Source organism: Arachis hypogaea, chromosome 17, assembly GCF_003086295.3.
Source record: "Arachis hypogaea cultivar Tifrunner chromosome 17, arahy.Tifrunner.gnm2.J5K5, whole genome shotgun sequence".
Taxonomy (NCBI): domain Eukaryota; kingdom Viridiplantae; phylum Streptophyta; class Magnoliopsida; order Fabales; family Fabaceae; genus Arachis; species Arachis hypogaea.
The window spans coordinates 118,879,548-118,907,467 of NC_092052.1; the positions used below are offsets into that span (position 1 = coordinate 118,879,548).

General features: G+C 35.6%; 3 protein-coding genes across 4 annotated transcripts; all 3 read left to right on the forward strand.

Moving 5' to 3' along the window:
* Positions 1–2,843: 2,843 nt before the first annotated feature.
* LOC112766310 (probable protein phosphatase 2C 12) lies at positions 2,844–6,987 on the forward strand. The gene is made up of 9 exons (XM_025812217.2): positions 2,844–3,542; positions 3,816–3,987; positions 4,495–4,648; positions 4,739–4,802; positions 5,168–5,275; positions 5,545–5,670; positions 5,802–6,034; positions 6,125–6,324; positions 6,414–6,987. The coding sequence occupies exons 1-9, from the start codon at positions 3,345–3,347 to the stop codon at positions 6,443–6,445; spliced, it is 1,287 nt and encodes a 428-aa protein (XP_025668002.1). The 5' UTR covers positions 2,844–3,344; the 3' UTR covers positions 6,446–6,987.
* Positions 6,988–9,129: 2,142 nt separating this feature from the next.
* On the forward strand, positions 9,130–10,331 carry LOC112766311 (BRI1 kinase inhibitor 1). Its single transcript, XM_025812218.3, has 2 exons — positions 9,130–9,441; positions 9,534–10,331. The coding sequence occupies exons 1-2, from the start codon at positions 9,130–9,132 to the stop codon at positions 10,098–10,100; spliced, it is 879 nt and encodes a 292-aa protein (XP_025668003.2). The 3' UTR covers positions 10,101–10,331.
* A 1,265-nt stretch (positions 10,332–11,596) lies between these two features.
* On the forward strand, positions 11,597–18,623 carry LOC112766309 (phosphatidate phosphatase PAH2). 2 transcript variants are annotated; one of them, XM_025812215.2, is made up of 11 exons: positions 11,597–14,047; positions 14,474–14,760; positions 14,886–14,959; positions 15,423–15,507; positions 15,750–15,836; positions 15,929–16,001; positions 16,724–16,767; positions 17,203–17,331; positions 17,431–17,532; positions 17,788–17,939; positions 18,183–18,623. In XM_025812215.2, the coding sequence occupies exons 1-10, from the start codon at positions 12,526–12,528 to the stop codon at positions 17,842–17,844; spliced, it is 2,460 nt and encodes an 819-aa protein (XP_025668000.1). In that variant the 5' UTR covers positions 11,597–12,525; the 3' UTR covers positions 17,845–17,939; positions 18,183–18,623. The 2 variants fall into 2 exon arrangements, with proteins under 2 accessions (XP_025668000.1, XP_025668001.1); XM_025812216.3 differs by having other exon boundaries at positions 17,262–17,331.
* Positions 18,624–27,920: the final 9,297 nt, after the last annotated feature.

Below are 27,920 nucleotides of genomic sequence, written 5' to 3' on the forward strand. Positions count from 1 at the left end.
TCCACTTATAAATAGATAATCTGTTTGTGACCTGCTTTCATACATATCAAAAAGAAAACCTGGATATTCAACTAATTGAAATGTTGTTTCATTAAAATAAAATAAATCCTTATCAATAGATCGTTAAAGGTATCTTAATATATGTTAACATTATTCTAAATGTCTTCTAGTTAGAACATGAGCTAAATCTTAATAACAAGTTTATTGAAAAATACTATATCTAGTTTTGTATTGTTAGCGAGATACATTAGTGCACCAATAACACTAAGATAAGGTATTTCATGATCAAGGAACTTCTCGTTACTTTCACAAAGTCAAAATAAATCTTTATCCACATCTAGTGATCTCATTACCGTTAGAGTATTCAATGGGGTGTGCCTTGTCCATGAAATTTTTTTTAAAAGTGTTTCAGTATAAGTGAACTGATGGATGATATACCATCCTTTAATGTTCAATTTTGTAAGGCAAGGCAAAATTTTATCTTGACAAAATCTTTCATTTTAAATTCTCTTTTAAATAATCTACAATTTTTAGAATCTCTTCGAATGATCTAATGATGTTTAAATCATCAGCATATACTGCAATAATAACAAATTTAAATTCAAACTTTTTTATGAACACATATGGACATACACGGTCATTTTTGTATCCATCTTTTAATAAGTATTCACTAAGATATTTATACCACATAAGCCTAGATTGTTTTAATTCATACAATAATTTTTGAAGCCTTACTGAACAAATCTCTAGAAAATTATTATATGCATAGGCACTTTGAATCCTTTAGAAATTTTCATATAAATTTCTTTATCAATTGAGCCATATAAATAGACTGTAACAATATCCATATAAATAGATTGTAACAATATCCATTAGATGCATCTCAAATTTTTTATGCAATGCCAGACTAATAAGATATCTTAATATAATTAAATCCATTAGGGGAGAATATGTTTTCATATAGTCAATACCAAGTTTTTATGAAAATCCTTGTGCTGTTAGTCGTGCTTATAATTTCTATTTCATTTTTTTCATCGTGTTTGCACACAAAAATCCACTTGTATTCCATTAGTTTTATATCTTCAAGTATTTTGACTATAAGACCAAAAACTTCACGTTTTATAATAGAAGTTAATTCAGCTTGAATTGCGTTTTTTCATTTTGACAAATCATTTCTCTGTATTTTTTGATAGATTTTAGTTTTGATCCATCTTGTTTTATTAGTTCAACAACAATATTATAAGCAAAAATATTGTTGACAACGGTATACTTTCAGTCCCATATTTTTTTCAGTAGTGACATAAGTTATCGAGATCTCTTTATTTTTAGGTACTTTCAATATTTATGTCTTTGGATTCTCTTTGAGAACTTGCCTCCATATTATAACCATCATGATTAATTATCTCTCATAGAACTAATTGGTCTTCCACGCTTTAGGCGTGATTGCTTTTATTTGCAATGACAATTTGTCTTTTGAGATACTTATTTTTATTGGTGCAGTTGCAGTTGAAATGTGAGATTTGGTTACTCTCTTTTGTCAGTAAATGCGTCTGACAATTAATTTGTACATTTTGCATATGAATTAACTTTTATACTTCTAGTTCACATTGTCTAGTGCGAGAATCTAAATGGAATAATGACAATATTTTTATTTTAGTAATTTCTTTTTTCATTGGTTATTTCACCATCTAATTTGAAAAAATTATTTCATCAAAGTGAGAGTCAGAAAATTTATCTTAAATAAGCTAAGGATTAGGATTTGAGAGGAGAAGGGAGAAGAAAGAGAACATGGAGAATAAAAGATGATTTTATTATGATTGTGTTGTGTAGCGAACATTAAAAGGGCTATTTATAGTCAATAGTCTAACTCTTACCTAACTCAACTAAGTTGCATTTATAATTGACTCTATCTATTTGAAATTTATAATACGATTATAGTCTAAGACATTTATAACAAATATATTTATAACATTAGGTAATAATGTTTTTTTTATGATGTTTTGTAATTTATCTCTTGAGATTGGTTGTCTTGTTTGCACACATAGATACTTAATAGCCATGTGTGCTAGTTAAAATTTTCCATCACTAAAAAAAAAGATGATAAATGTTGAAAATTATTTTGTGTATTTTGAAACAAAGAATGTTAGAGATTATCAGAATTTATTATTTTTTATTATCAATTAACTATCAATGTTTAAAAATATAGAATAAAATATATTATTGTATTACCAGACTAAAAAAATTATATTAAAAAATTAAATTAATGAATAAGTAATAACCAAAAATAATAAATTCTAATAATTTCATAGTATTTTTTTCTAAAAATTAAAGTATCCAATTCTAAAAATTTCAAAAATTAATTTAAATAATTACTTATTTAAAAATATAAATTATTAATTATTAAATAATATTTAAATTATTTATATCACAAACATATGGAATATCTCTAGAAAAGAGAGTCATAATCCACCATCCTCATGCAACCAATGAAATTACATACCCCATAGTAGTTGCCACGTCAGTATGTCACTAATCATTGATCGTCCATAATCTGTTTCTAAATCTATGGGCCCATCATCAGCATTAACCGCGCCAACTCTGGGAATAGTCAATCCATAGTGAAATTCTACTGTTTATGAACAGGAAATCTAATTAGATTGTAGATCATGCAAATGGAAAAAGAATTGAGAAACAGAAAAGCACATTTGACATTGACCACCAAACAAACCTTGGCTCCAAAAATGGCTCACGTGGCTTGCGCCGAGCGATTCAAAACGATAGCGTTTTGCCACGTCATAAAAGGGAAAATAAAAATAAAAAATGGTTCGTTTGATTGGTGGTTTATTGCATCTGGGAGTGTTATTGTGTATCGACAATGGCAGTTTTGAGCAACAGCGGGATCCGGCGTTTTTCGATACCCCTTTCCAACGTATCTCCAGAATTTCGCCATTATCGTTAACTACCTTCCTTGTAAAATCCTCTTTCTTATCCTTTTCTCACCTTTCCGTTATTGCTAACTAATTAACTGAATAAGTATGACGAAGCAGCATGTCATTTTCTTTTTTTGAATGCTATACACATTCCAGTGAATTCATTCTGTGACCCCGCGTAGATTTCGTTATTCGATTCCGTGTATCTATGAGTAACTGCAATCGCATTGGGATTCGCGATAAGCCGTTTTTGATTTTTAGGATCTTGTTGCAACAACAACAATGGATAATTCTTATTAGTTAATTAAAAAGGCAGGGAAGTAAATAAAGTTCTGCTATCCTAGGTAGTGTTTTTCGGAGAAATTGAGGATTTGGTTTGACAGAGGGGAAGTGTGCGTGCGTGAAAGTGCAACAATGTCTGGTCATGGTGAACACCATAGCGTTCCCCTTTCGGTGCTGCTGAAGCGCGAATTGGTGAACGAGAAAATCGAGAAGCCGGAGATTGTGTACGGCCAAGCCAGCCAGAGCAAGAAAGGAGAGGATTTTATTCTGCTTAAGAACGAATGCCAGAGGGTCATGGGAGATGGCGTCTCCACATTTTCTGTTTTCGGGGTAATTTTTCTCTTTTCTTTTTGATAGATATGATATGATATGAGGATACACAATTGCATGACGAATCCAGCTTGTTGACTTTGGTAGTGGTTGACTGGTTGTTGCGTCACTTACAGTCAAATCTCTTTGTGAAAGCAGCTCCCTTTGATTCTTATTCGTTCACATTGATTGGATCACAACAACATCTTAGACTTTTTTGCACTAAATGCTTGTGATTCAATAATTTTTTTTCCTTGTTACAATTGCACTTTCTGATGAAGAAGTTGTTTGCAGCTATTTGATGGTCACAATGGAACTGCTGCTGCTATTTATGCCAAGGAGAATCTTCTAAACAACATTTTAAGTGCAATTCCTTCAGATCTTAACAGAGATGAGTGGATAGCAGCATTGCCCAGGGCTTTGGTTGCAGGATTTGTGAAAACTGACAAAGATTTTCAACAGAAAGGTATGACTAATTATTTCTCTTGTAGTATTTGTTCCAGCCTCTACTAACTATTTAGTTGTGTGGCAAATTGAAGTACTTCTGGAATATTCTGAGTATTGCCAAATGAGCTTGCACATGCCCAATTCCAGAAGTTAGCAAATTAAAGAATAAATTGGGAAAAAATTTTATGCATGCTGAAAATGTGGATGATATTATGACACATTGACACCTTGTTGGTAATATTTATCTAAGCCCTGTTGGTGGATTGCAAGTTGCACTGCCTGTTACTTAAGCCATAATGACTGAGAATGGTCTAATATTGTTCCCTCATGTTGGTTCAGCTGTTTTTACACGTATTTGTCTATTTCATATATATTAATACATAGTTGCTGAAGAACATCAGTAACAATGAAAAGACCCTTGTGTTACTGAGAGGTGGTTCTTATTCTTCTGAATTAATGGATTTTATTTATATTGTTTTCATTAGTTGTGTGGCTTACTGATATACATTATTTTTTACTTATCCAGCAAAAACATCGGGAACAACTGTAACCTTTGTGATTCTTGAAGGATGGGTGGTAACAGTTGCATCAGTTGGTGATTCGCGTTGCGTACTTGAACCTGCTGAAGGTGGTATTCATTACTTGTCAGCGGATCATAGACTTGAAACCAATGCAGAAGAGTAAGATGTTACTGGGAAACTTTTTGGTTGAGAAACTGTTTGTAATCACTCTTACACAGACTAGTCTCACCTTTCTTTTCTCTTTTCCAGGAGGGTCCGCATAACCTGTAGCGGGGGTGAGGTTGGCCGGCTAAATACAGGTGGAGGAGCAGAGGTACATTTGTTTTAATCGCAATCCCCTTTAACTCAGACAAACTAATGCCTCTGCCAATACTATTTCTTTGCACATGATGCTTGGGCATTAAACTACGTAATTAGATCATTAGATATAAAAAGAAAAACTACGTCAATCATACCAATGAATGTAATGAGGCGAGCTAATTGAAATCTAGTCACATGATCATTCTCGCACTTAACACTCATTGAGGGTTATTAAATATACACAATCTTTTGACGAACATTTTGTTAAAATTTCTTTTTTGGTGACAATGTTACCATTTGTGTTGATGATATAAACCATCTTGCTTTGGAGTAAATTTTCATTCTTTTTATGCCTAATGAGATGAATGATTTTTATAGGTTGGCCCTTTGAGATGTTGGCCTGGTGGCTTGTGTCTTTCGAGATCCATTGGTGATGCGGATGTTGGTGAATTTATTGTTCCTGTACCATATGTAAAGCAAGTGAAGGTTGGTCACTGCTCTCGTGCAAACAGCAATATTGGGCATATTTTGATTAGTTATTTTTCTGTTGCTTCCTTTCTTAATTTACTTTGATGTATTGTGTATGTAATCCATCACTTTGTATCTTATCGTTTTCTTAAGAATATCTGTTGCCTTTAAAGTCAATAAACTCGCCTTGCAAGTTGATGCAAACCCTTTCATAAATTATGTTTATTCTTTTTTTATGTGAAGAGGTTAATTCCAGGGTTTGAGCCTCTCTGTTTCTTTTCATGCAGCTTTCTAGTGCCGGAGGAAGGCTTGTTATCAGCAGTGATGGTGTCTGGGACTCTCTAACTCCAGAAGTGGCCTTGGATTGTTGTCGTGGCATGTCAGCAGAGGCTGCAGCACCACAAATTGTGAATGTATGCCTACTGCACATCTTTTAAATAATTCTTTATAGTCCTGGTTTTCACCTGGGGTAGTATTTTTGACGTTTTGTGTGGCATGCATTACTTATTTCTATCATTTGCTCCTGTCTCTTTTTAACCCTCAGGAAGCTTTACAAGCAAAGGGTCTTAGAGATGACACAACTTGCATTGTTGTTGATATATTACCCCAAGAGCAGCCGCATACTTCTGTACGAACTCAAAAGAAACCGATGAAAGGAATTATGAAGATCTTCCGCAAAAAGGGCTCTGAATCATCATCTCATACCAACAAAGAATATGTAGAGCCAGATATTGTACGGGAGCTCTATGAGGAAGGTTCTGCTATGCTTTCAGAGAGGTTTAGTTCCATAACAAGCATTGTTTAATATTAGCAGTTGGCTTGCTAGATTTTATTCTTGACCTGAACATGTGTTTATCTGAAATGCAGGTTAGAGACAAAATATCCACTCTGCAACATGTTCAAGTTGTTTATCTGTGCTGTGTGTCAAGTAGAAATCAAACCAGGGGAGGGTATCTCAATACATGCGGGGAAGACCAACCCCGGAAAATTGCGTCCGTGGGATGGACCTTTTCTTTGCTCAAGTTGCCAAGAGAAGAAGGAAGCCATGGAAGGGTTACGGAAATCAGGTTCGTGGCAATTCTCTGTCTTTTCTATCCTTCTGACTCGAGTTATACATGTCCATAATCTAATTCTCTGTTTAAATAATTATTTTCAGGAAGACATCGTGGCAGTGACAGTGACGACTAATGAAGTCTCATGTGCGTTTGCATTTTGAGAGTGACAAGGATTGTTCATATGAAGGGAATGTCGCAGCAACAGTAATTCCTTCTGTGATCAAGAGTGCTTCTCAGAATATGGATTTATTTGGGAATTCTAGATCAAATCCATGATGGGGTTCTCACTTATTTTCAGTGCATCAAGGTGAGGAGACTAGCAAACTGTAGCTACTTGCTTGAAGATTTCTGATTTGGAAAACGGAATATGATCCACCCAAGTATTGTGAATGGTTGTAAAATCAGAGCAAGATATCGGAGGTAGTTGGCTTTTTTCTTCTTACCCAGATCTGTTTATTTTGTACATGTGTTCTTCTGAGATCTGGAAAACTGACCTTAAATGAAAGTGGCCATTGTTGTTGTATTGCTATATAGTAGTGTTTAATCAGACGTCAATGGAATTCCATTCCACAATAGAAATTAAGCCTAATGAGTGGTTGCTCTTGTAGCCTGTTATTATGATTGTTCTTGTTACCAAAAGAATGTCTGTTATTATAGAAAAATTCTCTTCCCCAAGACCCCATGATCAACCCTTTTCATTCATTTCCGACATATAATCCGGAATAAAAGGCCAGGAAACTCTGTACAGGACTGCCATCATAGCTTTCTTAGACACTAAGAATCATTTGTCTTGTGAAAATTAGTGGCTTCAACATCATAATTCGTAACTAGTGGTTCCTACTGTTGATATGAAAACTGCACTAAAAGTGTTGACCTTAGGTCAAATGGAAACTCTATATAAAAATGAAGTTAGAAGGTTTACCAATTCATCTAAAAGTCGTTGATATACTTAACAAAATTCTTTAAAAAAATACTAGGAAGACAAAACAAAAGAGATGGAGGCTGAGAAGTTGATGCTTTGATCCAAGGTTCAGCTGTTGATGTGCTTCATGTCCTACCACCGCCCATGTCTAGTAAGAAATAAAAGAAAAAGATTTAGGATATTGAATGGCTAATATGTGAGGCGGAAAAGCAAACTGTTTCCCACAAAAAGAGGATCTCTATGTGGTTCGATCGTGAAGTATTTGTTTTATGCTACGTACTGAAAGTGGCGAGGATGGTTAATTGATCATTCATTACATTCATCAGTGCAAAGAAATAATGCTTCCATGATTAAGATGTTGACCTTATAACCATGATGATGCATACAAAATTCCTTTGTGCTCGTTTTATGGACCACCTCCCCTGCATGCACGTGTGTGTGGGTCTGTGACCACTGACCAGTGACCACCTTACCCCCAACTAGTCTTCTTCTTCTTCTTCTTCTAAGACCATGGCTTTATCAGTCTATGGCAGTCAATGCATGGTGTGTGCATGGACTTAGACACGAGAACACGGTGCTGGCCACACTCACATGACTATATGATCCACTTCCTTCTCTTTCTCTGAGCTTTCATCTTCTCACATGGCCCCTACTCTCACACTGTCTTTTCTCCAACAAATCATTATTTTCATTTGTTCATGCTATGCCTATTGTATATGAATTTAATTTTGACGCGTATAAAACAGTTTTACACGTAGATCTAATTAGGTAATAATATGTTAATAAAAATAACTATTTTTTACTTTGGTTCGTGAATGATCATCCAAAATAATAAATATGATTGAATAATTATGTAAAATGATTTATAATGTCAGTGCATCAAAATTAAGATCACAGAATATTATGACCATCATACCATGCTTTTTCCACCCCGCAATTAATTTTTAGTATATATCGGCACAGAAAATTAAAAAAACATTATCGTGTTGTCAGAATATATACACAGCATGATATTAGACAAGAATAACTGTGTCAGTGTCAATCTAAAATGACAAGAGTTTGAGTTGAAGTCTTCCACCATAACATCTTTACTATGAATGAATATTGAGAACTTTCACCAGTAAATGAGATTCTCTAACAAAGGTACTTAATAGTTCCTCTTTATATGCTAACCTAGGATGGTCTTAGAAAAGAATGCTAGCCTAGGATACAGGTTTGAAATATTAAGAAAGCAAAGCTTAATGGCTACTGTGTTAGACCAGCTTTCTAATACTTTCTAGTAATTTACATGAAAATTTCTTTCTACTCCTGGGACCTCAATGATTTTTTTTGTTTGGCCAAAAACAAAGTTGTAAATTTGTTGATTGAAATCCGCCATGACAATCCATCTTCCTTTGGTGGCCAAATTTGGATGTTTGTGACCTCATTTCCAATACCAGCACAGCGGTTGCTGTTGGACCTGACAGGGACCCAACAAAAACAAATAAAAGCACTATTCTTAACACACAAGTAAAAAACCTACATTAGGAGAGGTAGTAACAAATAATAATTTGTGAACTACAGTAGTTAAGGGTTAAAGACCAAAATAATGTCTGATGAAAAAGTTTTAAAGACATATATTGCACAATCCCAAACAGCTGTTCTGACAAAGAATATCTATCATTATTCCTTTGGTTTCCGTTTTCCCTTATCCCTCCTTAAGCTTTGTTAACATCCATACAACAACGAAAAAGAGATTACAGCACCTTTCTATCTATATCTCTCTCTCCAATCTCCACCGAAAAAGAAAAAGATTATAGTATTATAGAGAGAATTCAAGATACTATATACTACTGCATCATATCAAATCTAGCTTCCTAGCTAGTCTTCAAGGTAATCAATCATCATTCACTGCTATGGAAACACACCATCATCAGCAGCACCAAAAACAAATTGAAGCAAGGCAAGAAGATAAAGAAGCAAAGCAAATACTGTTACCAAAACCTTCTTCACCACCACCTTCACAATCTTCCTCCCCTTCTCATGAATTCTCCTTCACAATCTCTCTCCATTCTTCTTCCACCAACAAAGTTCCACCACCTTCCCTTGCAATAGATTTATCTCCTGCTGACGAAATTTTCTTCCATGGCCACTTGCTTCCCCTCCACCTCCTATCTCACCTCCCTTCATCACCTCGATTCTCCACCACTTCCATGGAAAGCCTCACTGTCCCCGTCCCCATCCGCGACTTCTTATTGGAAGATAATGAAAATACCAATAATAAAGAAATTAGTAGAAGCAGCTGCGGACACAGCAATAGGAGCAACATAACCTGGATGAAAGAATTGGCAACAACTTCATAGAAGAAGACAATAATCTTATTAAGAGAGGGACAATGGAAGAAGAAAGTAAGTCCAATAATAATAATAATAATAAACATAGTAGTTTCTCATTGTTTGGATTATCAAAAGGGCGCAAAGTGTGTCAAGTTAGCAACAAGGAAGAATTAGATAAAGAGAAGCAACAGAAGAGGAAGCTTGGTTTTGACGTGATCCATGCACTCAAGAGGCTTTTCAGGGGGAGAAGAGAAAGAGAGAAAGTTGGTTTGCATGAGAGTGCTTATTCTTCTCACTCAGGGAACTTGATGAGGAAGAAAAAACCAGAATTGAGAGGAATTAGAAGAGGTGAATGTTCATCAGCACCAGCTTCCATGAGGGCTTCTCCAACAAACAGTGGCCTCTTGCTTGCAACTGCAACAACTCTTCCTACTTCAGCCGCCAATGACAGCACCATGGAAGAGTTGCAAGCAGCCATTCAAGCTGCCATTGCTCACTGCAAAAATTCTATTGCCAAAGAAGACAACAACCTCATCAAATGCACCTCATAGCACATAGCACATAGTAGCATATCATTATTTATTTTCCCTAGTTCTTCTACTTACTACTGTAATTATTATCTCGTATTTGCTATCTGTATATTAATAATTAGGTATATGAAAATCTATTATTATCCGAGGCACAAAACAAAGTTACATATATTCGTGTCTTTCAGTGTAAACATAAATTCATAAATTCTAATTATTTATATATTTTATATAGAGATGTAAACTTAATACAAATGTATATGTTCAATTTAGTGCCTATACTATATACCAACACCAAATCCATAAATTTACTAAACATGTTTTAACTTATTAGAATTCCAATATTTTGTTTTATGCTTTGCTAAGTACTCCGTGTTGTGTACAACAGTATGATCCAAGAGAAGAGAAGAGTTGTTATTATTAATAGTAATATTTCTAATAAATGTATCAGTGATCCATTTGTGGAAATTCTGACATACCAATGATAAGCTCATAGAGGGTATATATATATGCAGACAAATCAAAAAAATTCAGCTCTGAATGCGGAAGCACGCACTTTCAGACATTCTCTTTGCAGATGTGAGATTACAGTTACATACGCAGCTGTTATTCTTTTTTCTCTTGTGCCAATAATTCCCTCTCTTTGTGGTTATTTTTGTCAATTATTAATATTTCATCATATTCATATACATCCAAATTCCAAATTAAACACAAAGACAGGTTCAAAATGAAACATATATGGACCATATATATCAGATTCCCGTGCCAAAATAATCGGTTCTGCCCTGTCACAATCATGAATTGTCTGCATTCTGAGCAAGAGTGTATCAATGCATCCGATGTGGTAACGTTACAACTGTCACTGACACATGTGAACATATATATCCGGTGGGAACATGTTCTTTACACGCTTAACAGTCACGAAAACCACAATCCACCATCTCTCTAATATTAACATCATTTCATCATCATTATTATACTTTCAAACTTAACTAATAAAGTCAGATAACATCGAATAATTATCCTTTTTGGTAGCCGACACATGCATGAATATGGCTGTCAAAATGGAACTCTAAAGTACCATGACTACAGAACAAATTAAGCGGCCATACTATACTATATTATATTATTTAATTCATGCACTGAAAAATATATCAGGATTTTTGTTTAATTAAAAAAATATAGACGATAATGGAGGAAACGCATATGTTCCGAGCGAACGTGTGTAATGTTGTGGAGACAGGGGTTGTGATGAAAGTCATAAAGTTCAGGCTAATAGTAACGAGGGAGATATGCTTTGGAAACACTACTTACATTAAGTTATTTTTATTTAAAAATAATAGTTAAAAATTATTAAATAATAATTTAGTCAAATATATTTTTTTCCCTAATTTATTGTCTGCGTAAATAAAGACAAATTCACATCAATGGTTCCCAATTTCGTTCGTCTTTTTTGGGGACATGGCAATCTCATTCAATATCATATCATTCCATGTGATGTGAGTATGTGACTCAGAAACGTCAAGACTCTGAAGGGAAAGCCCAGGCCCCGTAAATGATGTTGGTTCCGCATCTAGCCCAATTTTTTTTGTCAGACAGAGGCTCACTTTTCTTAAGTAGTGCTAAGTTGGTCTGATATGATGCAAATGCAATCAAGGCTTTTGTCTTCGAAAACTCAAGCTTGTTGAAAAAATTAATCATGACCAAGGAAAAAAAGCTTGTTAAAATAGCGTAGTCGACTTTACATTCAGTTTTTGCTTCAAACTGGATTGAAAATCGTGAAGTTCGTATAAAATGTTTTTTTTTTTTTCAATTATTTTTAAATTTTCAATAATTTTAGTTCCCACATTATATGTACTTGTTTGTTTTATAATAAGTACGAAGTAGTAGACTAGTACTTTCTCCTTGGCACGAGAGAATAATCGTATACGAAGAAAATTAGTAGTATTTAATACATTTTTGTATGGATGAGGGATGATGTGGGAGTTTGAGAATTGAATAGTGACAGAGGGAGAGGGAAGCGTGAAGGAAGCATGACGGTTAGAGTGATCCAACGGTTTTAAGAGTATCCAGGGGATCTGAAAAGTGGTCCCCAGCTATTCAACAAAAAATGCAAGTCGTGTGTCTTCCCCACCGCCGCGTTCTCATATTACGACACCGCCGTGCAAATTCATCCTTTCTCTCTTTCTCTCTCAGTTTCAAGGACACAGCATGTAACTTTACAAACAGAATACCACATCACCTCAGCAATTGTTTCCATATTGGAATATTCTTCTTTGATCCATGTGTTTCGGACATTTCTCTTCGCTCCGTGAAGGGATTGTCTTCCTTTGTTGGTCAGGTTCATAACTTGTGGCTCCTAATCCCTAGATTCGGAGCTCCGTTCCTCACAATAAAATCATGACTCTGCCAACGCCAACATCGTCGATTTGATTTCGGAATTGGAGGGATGAGGAGGATCGGAAGCTACATAACACAGGGCGTTTACACTGTTTCAGGGCCCTTCCACCCGTTCGGCGGCGCCGTCGACATCGTCGTCGTGGAGCAGCCAGATGGAACCTTCAAGTCTTCTCCTTGGTACGTCCGATTCGGGAAATTCCAAGGCGTTCTGAAAGCAAGGGAGAAGATCGTTGACATCAATGTGAATGGCATCGACGCTGATTTCCACATGCATCTTGATCACAAAGGTGAAGCTTATTTCCTCAGGGAAGTAGATGCTGAATATGGTGACGCCGTTATTTATCCGTCTTCTGGTGATGAATATGATGATAACCGCTCCCGTCATCTTAACGACATGCAAATACAAGAACGCCTCAGGTCCAAAAGCTGCAACTATGATTCAGAAAATAGTAATGGGAATGCTGGGACAAGGTCTCGCGGCTCGTTACTGGGCTTTGTGTTTGGGCGAAAGTCCATAGAGGAAGGTGAAGAATGTGGTGATAAGTACGGAGTTGAACAAATGGCGCCTGCTGAGATAGCTGCAGATTTGTTGGAGCTTAAGTGGTCTACGAATATCAAAAGTGATCGCCGACCACCACGTTTTGTGGATAAACGCAAAATTGCAAAGAGTTCATCCGATGGTGATGTACTTCAAGAAGCTTTGCCACCTCTTGCGGTAAAGGAGGAAGAAGCTTCTTCTTTTTCCAATTCTAACTCTGAGCATGGACATGATAAGACTATGATAAAGATTGACGTTGCGCATGAGGTTGAATGTGACTCCAATGGAAAGCAAGGTGGACTTGCTCATGAATGTGCTGATTTTCCCGTTGAACTTGTGGAAGTTGAAGCAGGAGGGGGGTTCGAGAGGAAATTAAGTGACGGAGAGCTTGCTCCTGTCAGTGCTTTTGCTTCGCCGACTGGTGTTTCTTCAGTGGACGACAACATTTCGGCTGATGAAGTTGCTCAGTCTGTGGTTTTCTTCGAGACATCGGAGAAAGCGACGGTGGAATGTGCAAACGAGAGTAGTGCAACGAGCCATGATGTCTCTAGCACATTTTCTCCTCCTAAGGATTTGCTTGGTGTACAAGCAACAACTAAATCACCAGCAGCAGGTTTAGTGGAAGAAGAAAACTTCCTTTTTAGTGACCTTGATGAAAGTAAAATCAATGATCAATTGGATAGACCAGTGTCCCCTGAATCCGTAGATAAGGAAGAAGAAGAAGAAGAAGAAGAAGAACATCATTCTTGCGATGATGGCGATGTTAAAGATGAAAACTTAGTTAGTGAAAATGGCGATTTGCATTCGTCCAGTCCTATGGCTATCCCTAGAACTGAGGCTGCTGGGGAGGATATTGGGCATACAGGATCATTGCCTAACATTACTACTCGTAGCATCAGCTTGGGCCAACCTGAGGCTTCTTATCCTTTAAGTCAATCACTAGACACAAGATCCAAATCCTTGCCGTGGTTATTTCCTGAAAATGAAGATTCAAGTGAAGCCAATGGAAACCAGTTGTCAAATGCGAAGTCAGGTACCAAGTATTTTAAACCTCCTTCATTTTGCTGTCCATTTGATTGAAAGCATTCAGCGTGTTTTAAATGACAAGTAGTATTTCATACTGTTCTAGTGGTGTACTGCACTTGTTAACTCAAAATCCTCTGTCACATTGAAGAGTTTTGTAGTTATTCTGCATTAACTATTCTGATTACGATATATGCGAAGAACAGTCTTTGCAAACCTTTGTCGTACGAAGTGATTGAAGCTATATCTGCTTCAAATCATTCAGTACTTTTGAGTTTTGAGGACATGAAACTGTGAGGATAATTGATCATCTTTATTTTACATAGGATAAGCTGCTCCTATTGTTGCAGGCATTGTATTTTCTGGAAGTGAACTAATATCTAAATCTAAACTGAAAGGCATGAACCTGTTGATCAACTTGAGAAAAATCATGCAGGGGTCGGTAGCCCACCTTCTGGTTGGAGACTTTGGCCTTTCTCCAGATCAGTATCCCAAACATATGTGCCGCCTATGCCAAGTGATACCAAAGATACTACTTTTGAACAGTCTTCAGAGAATACAATCAGCACAGATCCGAACAAAAATGAGCTCAAGACTGACCCAAAGAAAAAGCATGTTAGGGTAAAAGTTCCAACTTCTGAACAGATAGCATCGCTGCATCTGAAGGAAGGGGGTAATACTGTAATGTTCACTTTCTCTACAGCAATGCTTGGGAGGCAGCAGGTGTCAGGAATCATTACTTTCTATGATTTAAAGTTTACATCTCCTTTCCATTTGTGTATGTTTATTTAATATTTTAATATGATATTATCTCTTATGTAATATCTCTTTTCACATTTGACTAACAGGTTGATTGTCGAATATATTTATGGAAATGGAATACTCGTATAGTGATCTCAGATGTGGATGGGACAATTACAAAGTGAGTGTATATTTTACTCTTCAAAATTGATATGTTACTCTGATATACTGGCCAATATTCTTTCTTTAGTATTGATCATCTTTCCATTGTTAATTTGGTGTTGGTGGTTTGGATTTAGATTTTAATAATTTGACTGCTGGATATGGCTTATGATAGGGTGACATAACTTCATCTAATTCATGTAGCCAGTCCCTTCTAGTGAGACAAGGCTTGGTTGTTCTTGATGATGTTGTCATTTTGATGGTGCCTACCAAATGAGGATTCTTGAGCTCCACCTTAAAATATACTCTTCTTAATATTGATTATATTGTAGTGCCAATATTTTATCATCTTGATATAAGTTTTTATCTATCAGATTCTATGTCTTCTGGTTCGTTTCTCTTTTATTTATTTTCTAAACAATAAATAAGTAAACTATATGGTGTGGTAATGGTAATTTCTCTCTCTTGTTATTGTCTTACAGGTCAGATGTTTTAGGTCAATTCATGCCTTTGGTTGGTATTGATTGGTCACAGACAGGTGTTGCACACTTATTCTCAGCTATCAAGGTTTGTTTATCTTCTCAATGTGTTTAGATGTATTCAGACCACTACAATGTGCTAATGTGGTTAAACCCTGAATACTCTGATGGTACATCATTGCATATGGGAAATTTTTGGGTGAATGGTCTCCAAAGAAATAATTTGTTGCTTCGTTTGTTAAGAGTTAAGACCAAAAAAATATCTACCTGTTGCTTTTCAGTGTCATGGTCCATTTGTGATTTGTCCCTTATCTTTTTCCCATTTTACAGGAGAATGGTTACCAACTGCTATTTCTCAGTGCCCGTTCAATTTCTCAAGCATATCTCACACGCCAGTTCCTATTCAACCTTAAACAGGTGTTGTATAAATCTAGTGATTGGCTTTTCATTCTTAACTTGGACCAGAAAATAGGAAGAAAGAAATTTACATCATATTTTGCATGTCGCAGGATGGGAAAGCTCTACCAGATGGTCCTGTTGTTATTTCTCCTGATGGACTTTTTCCATCTCTATATCGTGAAGGTCAGAACCTTTTTTTTTTCTTCCTTTTCTTATCACTTCCTTGTAGGTTCTATCTATGTACAATGCAAGAATGAGTGATGAACTTACCACGGAATTAAAAAAATGGGATGTATAATTATCATTGTTGATAGTTGAACTAGTTTTTATTAGAGAGGAAAGAAGATTGGAGTGTTCTTAGACAAAAAGATCAGAATTTCTCCCTTTGATATCTTCATGTGGAAAGGATAAATTCATTGATGAAATTCTATACAGTGGGCTGAGGCAATCTCTATAGCCTTAAGACAAAAGTCTCAATTTTGTAATCTTGTGCACACATCGTGATTCACTTGAAGATACATGTAGTGCATGACATCAATGTAAAAGTGACTCATAAATGACTAAACTCTTGAGAACATGAAAAGTAAAATTGTTAACTTTTGTTTTTTGTTTTTCTGTTTCTTGTTTTTGGTTTTTTTGTTCTTTTTTATTATAATTTATAAAACGTCATGGATTCTGATATCTTGAAGTGTAGATGATATAAGGCATCATCTTCTTCAAGCATGATAAATATATGCACGAAATGGCATTCTAATTTACATGCTGCTCTGCCTGCTCATATGATTCCTTGGCCAATGGTCATTTATATATAAGTGCAAGTATGAGATCCATCAAAGCATATTATGTAATATCATGGACATGTCCTTGTAATATTTAGACTAAGATACATTCTTTATTATTTCCAGTTATTAGGAGGGTTCCTCATGAGTTCAAAATTGCATGCCTGGAGGTTAGTATCTACTATTGCATGTTCACATATTAAAAGTGAAGTAAACTCATGTTTTTTGCACCAAAGATACAAGTGCCATCACTTCGTTTTACAAAACATTTGATGTATTGATTTAGTCACTCAGTAACACAGAAGAGTCATTGCTTTCATCTTTCAAAGATATTTTGCAATAATTAAGTCATTCGGTTAAGTGCCCTCCACTTTCCCTCTGAATCGTACAAAATTCCATTGAATAAGTCCCCGAATTAGGGCTCTGTTACATTAATTTATCTCACTTTGACAAAAGAGGACTGGCGATGCATGATTGAGGTGCTAAATTAATGATTAAAGTGATCATACTTGTATCTTTGGATAAGGAAAAGAGGCTTTACAACGTAGTTTTAATTTTCCAACAGAGTCATCATGTAAAGATAACTTGAATTTTAATGTCCCCAGGATATCAAGTCACTTTTTCCTTCTGATTGCAATCCATTCTATGCTGGTTTTGGAAATAGGGATACTGATGAAATCAGCTACCTTAAGGTTGGAATCCCAATAGGAAAAATATTCATTATTAATCCCAGGGTGAGTTATTTATTCCTTCCCTTTTGAAAAGAAAAATAAAATGATGAAAGGTTCTTGAAAAATTTTTACGCTTGTCAAGCTAATCTTTTAAGTTTGCAGGGAGAGATCGTTGTAAACCGTCGAATTGACACAAAATCGTATACTTCTCTCCATGCACTCGTGAATGGAATGTTCCCCCCAATGATCTCCTCTTCTGAACAGGTTAAGGAGCTTTCTTTTTAATTTGGTTCTTCAACATCTCCGACAATTTTCTACGTATTTAATTTGGGCATTCTTAATAATCTAAAATTTAAATTGAAGCATGCTGGTAGTGAAAGAGACCTGGGGTGAATACTTCGATATTAGTCTTGTATGTGAGGATGCTATGCTTTGAATGTAACTATGTAAGGCTTATACTGTAAATGTTTCTTAGTAGTGAATTTTTTTGGCCTTAATCTTGGTGAGCATTGATTACAGGAGGATTTTAACTCATGGAATTTCTGGAAGCTACCCCCTCCTGTTCTAGACTTGTGAAAGGGCCTATTGCATATGTTTGGCTCAATAATCTTTGGTTTTGATGCTGCTGGTTCCTGTAGGCTGTGCTGCTCTTAGTACTTAGGATTATACTGGTAAGTTTATTATCTTCAGCTCCACGTATCTGTCCAGACTCCAGGGTTGAGTTTTATTATTCACAGATTAGGAATGTCCTTATACTTTGTATGATATTAGTATTTCCGCTGGACTAATCTTGAATATGCAATATAAGATGAATAAGAAACTACGGATGAACCTCTTATTATAGATTCATTATTTATTTATTTATTTATGTTGTGTGTATATTTACTTCATTTTGGTTATTTTTGCGAGTGCAGGTGATATGTATCCAAGCCCAATGAGAATTACGTTACTCTGTCGCTAACACGTCTTCGTGGATTGATTTGTTGGACCTCATAATTTTGATGGATGGTGGATGATACATTTTACTTCCTTCCTGCTCCAAAATCATAAATCATAATGTTCTCGTGCTTGCTGTAAGATCAGAGCCACTTGTATAGTTCGACACAATCCAATGACCACTCAAGTCATGGAATCCCACGCATTTATCGCGTTGCTTACTTCTAGATTAGGGCATAGTTAAGCTATTCTTATTTTATTACATAACTGTATATGCATGTCACTGGGATTTCACTTTCATGTCTAATATATAGAAATCTGTCAGTAATAATGTCATATACTTTTTTAACCTTCTCTTTTGCTATGTATATACTATTTCCCAATAAGAGAGAGGTAGTTACTGGTTACAGATTCAAAAACATAATTGAAACTGAATCTAATAATTGAGAACTATTTGTGACTGGCACCATCAAAAGAAATTAAAGAAACAAAACTGTGTCAGCGTATGATTCTGAGATTGAAATACTTGTCTGCAAAGTGGACAAGGTTTCTGAATTCATGTTCATCAATGAAACCGTCATTGTTGGTGTCTGCGGACTTGAACACTCTCCCACTCCTCCACGATGCAATCAGCCCTCCGCTGTGACGGATGCCACGACGCAGTTCGGCTTTGCTGATTCGGCCATCTCCATTTGCATCAAATGATGTCTTCAACCACTTCTTAAACTGCTCCGCCGTCATTACGTGCTTCCCATCACCCGACACATTACGTTCCACCATGATCGCCATTGCCTTTCACTTTTCTCTGCTGTTATAATCAATTTCTACGTACTGCGTATGTCTTGGACGTTCGGCCACCAATGTCGGATTTATATTTATACTAATGATTAATATCTATATATTTCTGTTAAAGCATTACTACTCAGATATGGAGTACATTCAATAAATTAATTATTCTTTTTTTGGAGAATAAGAATCGTATCTTCTGAAATGTTTTTTGGCAGGTATATAGCAGTACCAGGATACACATTTATGATCAGTACAATGAACCGCCTAAAATTGGCTTAAAGATAAAGCTTATAATGTCGATTAAACAATACATTACGTTCTTTTTTTTCTCCTTTTTTGCAAGTTTGGCAGATAAAGAAAAGATGTTCCGCTTATTCTCACGGCATGAAATTATCTCAGAGAAATATTATTAGAATAAAACTGCCCGTGCCATTATTCATTTAGATAGAAATCCAGGACCTTGGGCGGTTTGGTGGGAAAGGAACACAACGACTAGAAATATTAAAAGAGAATGTTTATGGCAGAGGTGCGTTTACCAAAGGAATAGATTTGACAAATGCATCCCCCATTGATGGAATGAGAGTTTGAGACTCTTGTTTTTTATTACTTTACTCTACTTGAAGCCTTCTGCGAAGAAAGATAAGAGGGAGTATGTGGATTTCGCACCTAATTCATTCATTTTTTTTAGGAATCGTTACCAAATTAAAGGAAAACCTATAGGAATTGGATATTTAAATGGTTTAATCTCTTTTGGTCTCTATAGTTTACTTTTACTAAATTTATAATTAGGTCTTTATATTCTTTTTCTTTTCAATTGAGTTTTTGCACTACTTCTAATTTTGTAATTAGGTTTTTATATATAAAAAATATTAAAATTAATAGAATATTTCTCCGAAAAAATATATAGTCAAAGATTTAATTAAGTTTTTAATTATGAATACCTTTAATTTGTAAAAAAATATTCAGTTAATTCTAATAATTTTTGCACTAAGATAAATTTAATTACAAAATTAAAAATAGTGTCCGGACCTAATTAAAAGAAAAACAAGTATAAAGACCTAATTATAAATTTGGTGAAATTATAGAGACTAATCAAATAATTAAACCTATTTAAATTTAAACAACAAAAAATGTGAAAGATAAAAAATAGAAATTCACTAAAACATGCATCTTCATTAATGGAACATATTAATATAGCTGAGTTTTTTAATAATATTAGGACTTTTTTTTTTTTGAGCAATATTATAAGGATGTTTAAAATGAAGTACAATCATTATTCATATTTTTTGGTATACAAAAGGGTGAGAGGCCCAAGAAAGCACAAAAAAAAAAAACTACTCTATAATAGAAGGGGTTATATTCCAACTGGAGGGTAGTTTCAGTAATTAGTATTGAGATTATGCTTCAAACTCCAATTTGCTATCCTGCCTATCCAGTTTGTACAGGTATTAGCTTCTTTATAGAAATGAGTAATCTTCACCTACCAATCTCTGGTGAGAAATTCTCTAATTCTATGATACAATATGGTGTCATTTTCACTTTTTATTTGCTTTTCTAAAATGTTATTGATGTATGGACATCATGTTATATTTTTTTATACTTTTTTATATAAAAATTAATTTATAATGCTTAATTATTGAGTATTTTTATGCTTAAATTGTATATTGTTTTGATCTCTTTGATTTGATTAATTTTGTAGAAAATGGTAAAAAAATGAGCAAAAACCACAAAACAAACTTAAAAAAAGAAAGAAAAAGTTTGGACATACTTTGGAACCCATCAAAAATGCAAATAAATGCATGAGGTGTTCATATGATAAGCCAAAAAAAGCATGCAATTGATACATTGAGTAATAAATCCATAAGGCAAGCAGTATGAATATATTATTATGGATCCATAAAGGCAAGCATGTATGAAGCAATGAAGAAAGGATGGTGCTGGAAGTGGCGCTCAGAAACCCAGCGCCCAGCATAAAGCAAAGGCAACGCTTGAAGTGGCGTTGAATAAAACCAACGCCCAACAACACACATCAAGAAAGACCATGGCGCTGAGTTCGGCATTGGGAATGCAAAGCACCCCTGGCGCTGAGTTTGGCGTTGAGAATGAAGTTAAGTAACTCAGCGCCTTCGATATTTCATCTAAAAAATTTGAGGGTCACACGTACACGTGGACGACGCGTACGTGTGAGAATGAAGATTTTTGCCCCTGAAAGTGAGGCCTGGTGCTGAGTTTGGTGCTGGTTTGGACGCTCGTTTATTCAGCACCCACAACGAAGGCCACACGTACGCGTGGGCGACGCGTACGCGTGAGGATGAAGATTTTTGCCCCTGGAAGTGAGGCCTGGCGCTAAGTTTGGCGTTGGTTTGGGCGCTCGATTATTCAACGCCAGCAATGAGGGTCACGCGTACACATGGACGATGCGTACGCGTGACAAATGATAACCAGCGCCCATACATGCCAAATGACCCCTAGAGCTTCATCTTGGCTCAATTAAGTTCACTCCAAGTCCACTCAAAATTCAAGCAAGCAAGCCCATAATTGTCAACCAATCAAGGCCACAAGAAGCATCTAGAATAGTGAATTTTCATTTGATTGTAATTTATTTTGAATTCCATTTGAATTTGTAATCTGGGATGGCTTATAAATAGGTCTTAGTTTCATCATAGGGATAGACGTGGAGAGGGGAGGGGGTCTTCGGACGCCTCTTTTGACACACACTCTTTTTCTACTTTTTCTTACATTTGTAAATATTTAGTTGAGTCACTAACTTTTTCCATTGGGAAAGAGAGCTCTATTGCAATTTAATGGGTTGATTTATTTTCATTCTTCATCTTCAATTCTTCTTTCATTGCTTCTTTAGAGAGAGTCTTTGTGCTTCAAAGATCTAATTACTATCGAGAGAGGGATTAGATCTATTTGAATTTCATGATGAACTTGAGAAAGGAGTCATGGAATTCAGTTTGAGGCTCTTCTCTCATAATTCTCTTGGTTGATAATTCTTAGTCCGGTATGTGACATGTAACCACTTTGAATTGATATCTTGAGGGTTGTGTGGCCTTTGAATCAGAAATTGAACTTCATCTCTTCTCATGAGCAATTAGATCAAGAGATTGGCAATTGATCAAGTTAAGAGAAATCAAATCACCAAGAGATTGGAGTTTGATTACTTATGATTTTTCAAGAGATCAATGATTGCATGATTGAAGAGGAGATGAGAATTGTTGATCCTGAAAATGCAATATTTCTTGATCCCAATGTTCTTTTCATTCTTAGTTTTAGTTATTTACTTTCTTGCACTTTTCTTTCTTAGTACTTTTACATTTCCTGTACTTTACATTTCTTGCAATTTAACTTTTCAGCACTTTACTTTCTTGCACTTTACATTCATGTCATTTACTTTCTTACTTTCTTTTAATTTCAAGTCATTTACATTTCCTGTTTGCTTATCATTCAACTATGATTGTCTAACTAGAATAATCAATTAACTATTGATTGCTTAATCCTTTAATTCTTGTGGGATCGACCTCACTCTTGTGAGTTTTATTACTTGATATAACCCAGTATACTTGCCGGTAGTTATGCGGAATTAATTTTTCCATATCAGTTATCTATCACTGTTTTAGAATTTTTCTCCCTAGTGAAACCTTGGATAATATCTTTCTGCTTAATAAACGGAGTTGGCTTATAAAGAACCTGTCTATGACAACGAACTTATCTTGCCTCTTTGGAGTTGCTATTTTCTCATTGTGGTATTACCACTAGACAATGGGGGCCCACTTTCCCGACCGCCGTTATGCTATATTCTTAGTATAAACAGTTTTTTTTAATTGTCAATAGATTGGAATGATATGATTCGCTCAGAAGGATCTCCCCTCCCCCCCCCCCACGCTTGTGTTTAAAGACAAAATGATTCATCTTGTGGCTGCTATAAATGCCATTAGGAACCGTTGTGCTGAGATTGTTAGGGTGATGAAAAGCTATGTTTTGATCAAATCCGATAATTCAGTCCATGACCGTCTTATTAGGTGGTGTCCCCGCCAGAGCATTGCTTCAAGCTAAATGTTGATAGCTCCTTCTTCGGGCAAAAGAATAGTGTGACTTTTGGTGGCATGTTTAGAAATCATTTCGGAAGATATATCACAAGTTTCTTTTATCACATTAGATGTTGTTTAATTGTTCATACTGAGTTATAGGGATTTATCAAATGCTTGCAAATAGCCATTGCTAAAGAGCTCTAACACATTAATATCGAGTCAGACTCTTGGACGGCAGTAAAATTCATTAAAGAATAATGCCATGAATCCCACTCTTGCAAGCCTCTCTTGGATGATATTAAGCTTCTTATCCCGACTTCAAAAAGTGAATATTGTGCACACATTGCGTGAAAGCCAACTCTATAGCAGACACTCTAGTAAAAAAAAGGCCAGGACCTTCCATTTGGCATCCATCTATTTGATGCTTCCCCTCTAGATATATGTCATGCCTTGTTTATGAATTGTGTTGGTTCCCTTAGAATAGGGGTATTGGTTAATTTTGTTTTTTTTTTTTTTTTTTTTGGGTCTTTGACCCTCTATGTTCACAATAAAAAAAAATAATTGCTCTCTAACCACACCTTCAGAGCTCCACAATGAACGCCAAGCAAATTTCCAAGTTCCTTGTATAACCAATAATCTATTTTTTCCTCATTGTTTCTAATAAGACCCCTGGTTCTTCTTGACTGCACTATTTGAATTTATCTTGACCCAATTGGTGGGGGAGGGGGACGTTGTCATTTAATATTTATTTGGTGGCTCACTCTAGAGCCTGTACTTAGCTGCTTGTTGTTGATTACTGTTTGTATGATGTGGGCATACTCTTGTATAAGAGAGTGGGCGTTGTTTGGCCTCTTGAAATGACTCTGGAATATTTCCATATTTCTCTATTTCCAGAGATACCAGAGGCCTACTGAAAGGATGTAACACCAGTCTACCAAATGGTTTGTTCCCCAATTCGAGCTAAGGTACCTATCACTCCAATCTTCCAAATCTAAAGCATAGAAGTTCAGAAACTTACCAGGGTCTACTAAATTTCTTCAGATTTCTCTCGCTCCCTCACAGTCACAGAGTACATGAAGGGTGTCTTCCTGATGGATGTGACAAAAGTGGCATAGGGGAGAGACTTCATACCACTTATGTCTTATGTCACTAGTCATGAGTTTACTGTGAGGTGCTTGCCAAAGGAAGATTGCAATACGACAAAGAACCTTCCAATTCCAAATCCTTCTCCATATGTTTTTACTTGGAGGGGTGTTGGACAGCACCAAATACGTGGATTTAATGGATAAGCGCCCATCATAGGAGTGCTTCCACGCCATACTATATGGGGGATCATTGCTCCTGAGGACTCGGACTGCATCAATTCTCATAATAACATTTTCGGGGAGAACATTAGATATCCCGTCTATATTCCACTTGTTCTCAACAGTTACATAATCTTTAACTTTGGAGTCTTCATCTTGGATCACTATATTTGGTGACCTGAAATCAATAAGAGGAGATTCGAGATTCAACCAATTCTTCTTCCAAAAATAAGTATTCGCTCCATTACCAACTCTTTTAAGAATACCATCCTCAATGAAAATCCTCATTTGGTTAATATCTTTCCAAAGGTCTAAGTTGTTTACATTAGCCCCTCTAGCCTGTTCACTTAACCATCTCTATACTTGTGTCATGAGACCTTGGTCCAGAAAATATTTGACTTAGTAATTAACTCCCACAGTCCTCCAGCTTCTTTTGGATACCAGAAAGTAACCCACTTTATAAGATGTATTTTTCGATTGATATCATCAGATCCCTATATAAATTTACATTGAGTCTTTTTCATATTTTGACAAAAAAAATTGGCTATGGGTGCAATCATAGCCTGGGCTAGGACAATCCTCCATGTCATGGATAGGCTCTTCTGTTTTCAGCCATTAAGCTTATCCTTTTACCTTATTCATTATGTGCTTAAAGTTTTTTTCTTTACTACACCCATCCAACAAGAACACCCCCAAGTATCTCCCAATTTCCTTGATTTCTTCGAACCCTGAAACAGCAACTATGTTTTGTTTATGGATTCAGCAATTCCTTGAGATAACTACATTTTATTTTTATGGCTACTGAAAATTTTCCCTAAAGCAAAACATAACTTATCCAGACAATTCTTGAGGATTCCTATCTGATCAGTGTTGGCTTCTGCAAAAAACATGAGGTTATCAGCAAACAGTAAATGTGATAAGGGCTCATTTCTTCCAACAATAATAAGATTCTATTTCCCCCCAAAGATTAAATCCTCAATCATATAGAAAAGCCTATTTAGGAAAATGACAAATAAGTATAGTGAGAGGAGATCCCCTTGTCTAATCACACACGTAGACAGGAACATGTCTGCAATTTCAACATTCCACAACACTTGAAAACTAGAGATAGTGACACAAGTCATAATAAGCTTTATCAGATCCTGTGAAAGAGAGAACTTCCTAAGGTTGTGTTTGACAGAGAGATTGAGATTAAAAGACAAAGATTGAGAGACTGAGACTGAGAGATAGAGACCTAATTAAGTCTCTATATTGTGTTTGGTATAAGATATACAGGACTAAGTTATGTCTCAGTATTCTGTTTAGTTCAAAATAAAAATGGAGACTAAAATAAATAGAATGACTAAATTACCCCTACTAATTAAAAAGAAAAATAACCCTAATCCCTAACCCAACCCTTCGGACAACCCTTTCCCATTTCTCCCTTCCCAATCTCTAGTGGCTCCTCCTATTCTTCTTGATTCGCCGGTGTTGCTCCCCTTCTCGGTGTCAAGCTCACCTCCGACGAAGAACCCTTCCCAACATTTCTCCATTACTTTGCATAAGGTTCTCTCTCTCTCTCTCTCTCTCTCTCTCTCTCTCTCTCTCTCTCGTTGTGTCTCGTTGTGTCTCGTTGTTGTTATCATCTTTGATTTCTTGAATGTGTTCTATTATTCTCCTCTCTTTTTTTTAAGTCTCTGTTGTTCTATGGTGGCTTCTTGAAATTATTTGTGTGCTTGGTTTCAGGGACTACTATAGAGAAGAGTAAATTGGTTGCTATTGATGTTGGAAACAGAGGCTATCTTGAAAATAAGGCATGTAACTTGACGATTATGAAATCTTTGACATAAAATTTCTGATGATTTGATGATGGAACTAATCTTAGGTAGTTAACATCATGGTTAGATTTGTATATAGTCACAATTTGAGTAGTTGTTTTCAACTGCGAAGGGGTTCAAGGTTCATAGCAATCACCAACTTAATTATTGTAGCAAGTCACAATTATCGTGGTTAGCTTTGTATATGCTCACAATTTCTCTCGCTTCTTTGAGAAACAAGTGATTTGCGTGTGTGGTATTTCATTTTCTCATGTTTAGGTTTTTCAATAGACCAAAAAATATAAAATGCCTGGATATACTACCTCTTTATTTTCTCATTCACTTATATTCATAACTAGAAAATTGTTTAATACAGACAGATTTAGTCTTTATTACAGACAGATATTTGGTTACCGACGGATTTTTACCCGTTACCGACAGATTTTTCCTCTATAAATTCCCCCCTCCATTTCCCTAGAACGTCGAACTTTTCGACGGATTTTCCGTCGGTAATTAGAGACAGATTTTTTGTCGATAATTGGTGACAGATTTTCGACAGATTTTCTGTCTATAATTGGAACCTTGGAAAATCATCCCAAACTCTGAATACAGACAGAAAATCCATCTGTAAATCCATTAGTAAGGTAAAATAGAATTTTTTTTAGATTTTTTCATTACAAAATAAACTTGTTTTTTAGTATTAAAAATATGAAATAAAATAAAATAAAAACATGAAACATTTTTTATATAACCAAATATGCCATCATAAGGGATCAAAGTCTTATTATATAAATAACAATAGTATTAGAGACACAGTCATATGATGCTGATCTAAATATCCAGCAGACATCATAGAATAGGTTATACAATGTTTACATATCCACTGACATAACAAAAAAAAATGCCTTTGCTTGTAACACATTCAGGGTTGTGATGTATGAGTCACGAAGACGAAGCCTTTGCTTCAAGTAGGGGTCACCTTCAAGAAGATCCATGTGCCCAACAACCTACAATATACACACAAGATGTTGAAGTACAAAGTTTGGCAAGTTAAAGTGTGATGAGAAGAACTATTGTCGATCTAGAATTTCTCAAAATAGAATATGTTCGTTGCAAGTATAGTCTAGACCAACAATGGATTCCCCAAATCAAATGTTTAAATTCAAATCAAATAACCAAGATCAAGAGTACTTCAACATCGGGTCGTTCTCCCTAGGATGCAATTGAAAGTGTCACGCTTTTGGTTGTGGAGGCAAAGGGGGGTTTTGAAATCAAGAAATGAAAGATTAAAAGAACTAAGCAATATAAGAACTAAGAGATGATCAAATTTGGGAATTAGTGCCAGTAAAAAGGAAACAAGATCAAAACTAGTGAAAATGCTATAAATGCAATAAAAGGGCCTTGACTTGGGAATGAGGATCCAAGGAATCCTATCATCGCCATAACCACAACTATGATAATTATGATGAGTCAATCTCGCCTAGTTAACCCCAACCATCGAGGAGTAAGTCAAGCAAGCATAATTGACCTTAATCCATAAGTCCTAGCTAACTTACCAAACTAGTTAGTAAAAAGCTAGCGTCAATGGAAACAAGAGTCAACTAACTACCCAAGAATTACCACTAAATATCAGACATTATGACTCTAGTATCCTAGGAACTCAAACCACAAGCCAAGGTGAGAAAATCTACTCAAATTCTAAAGTTGGCATTTTCACAAACACCTTGTGTGCATAAAAGTAAAACATGGAAAATTGCAAGAAAAAATAACAAACTATAACCAACTATCAACAA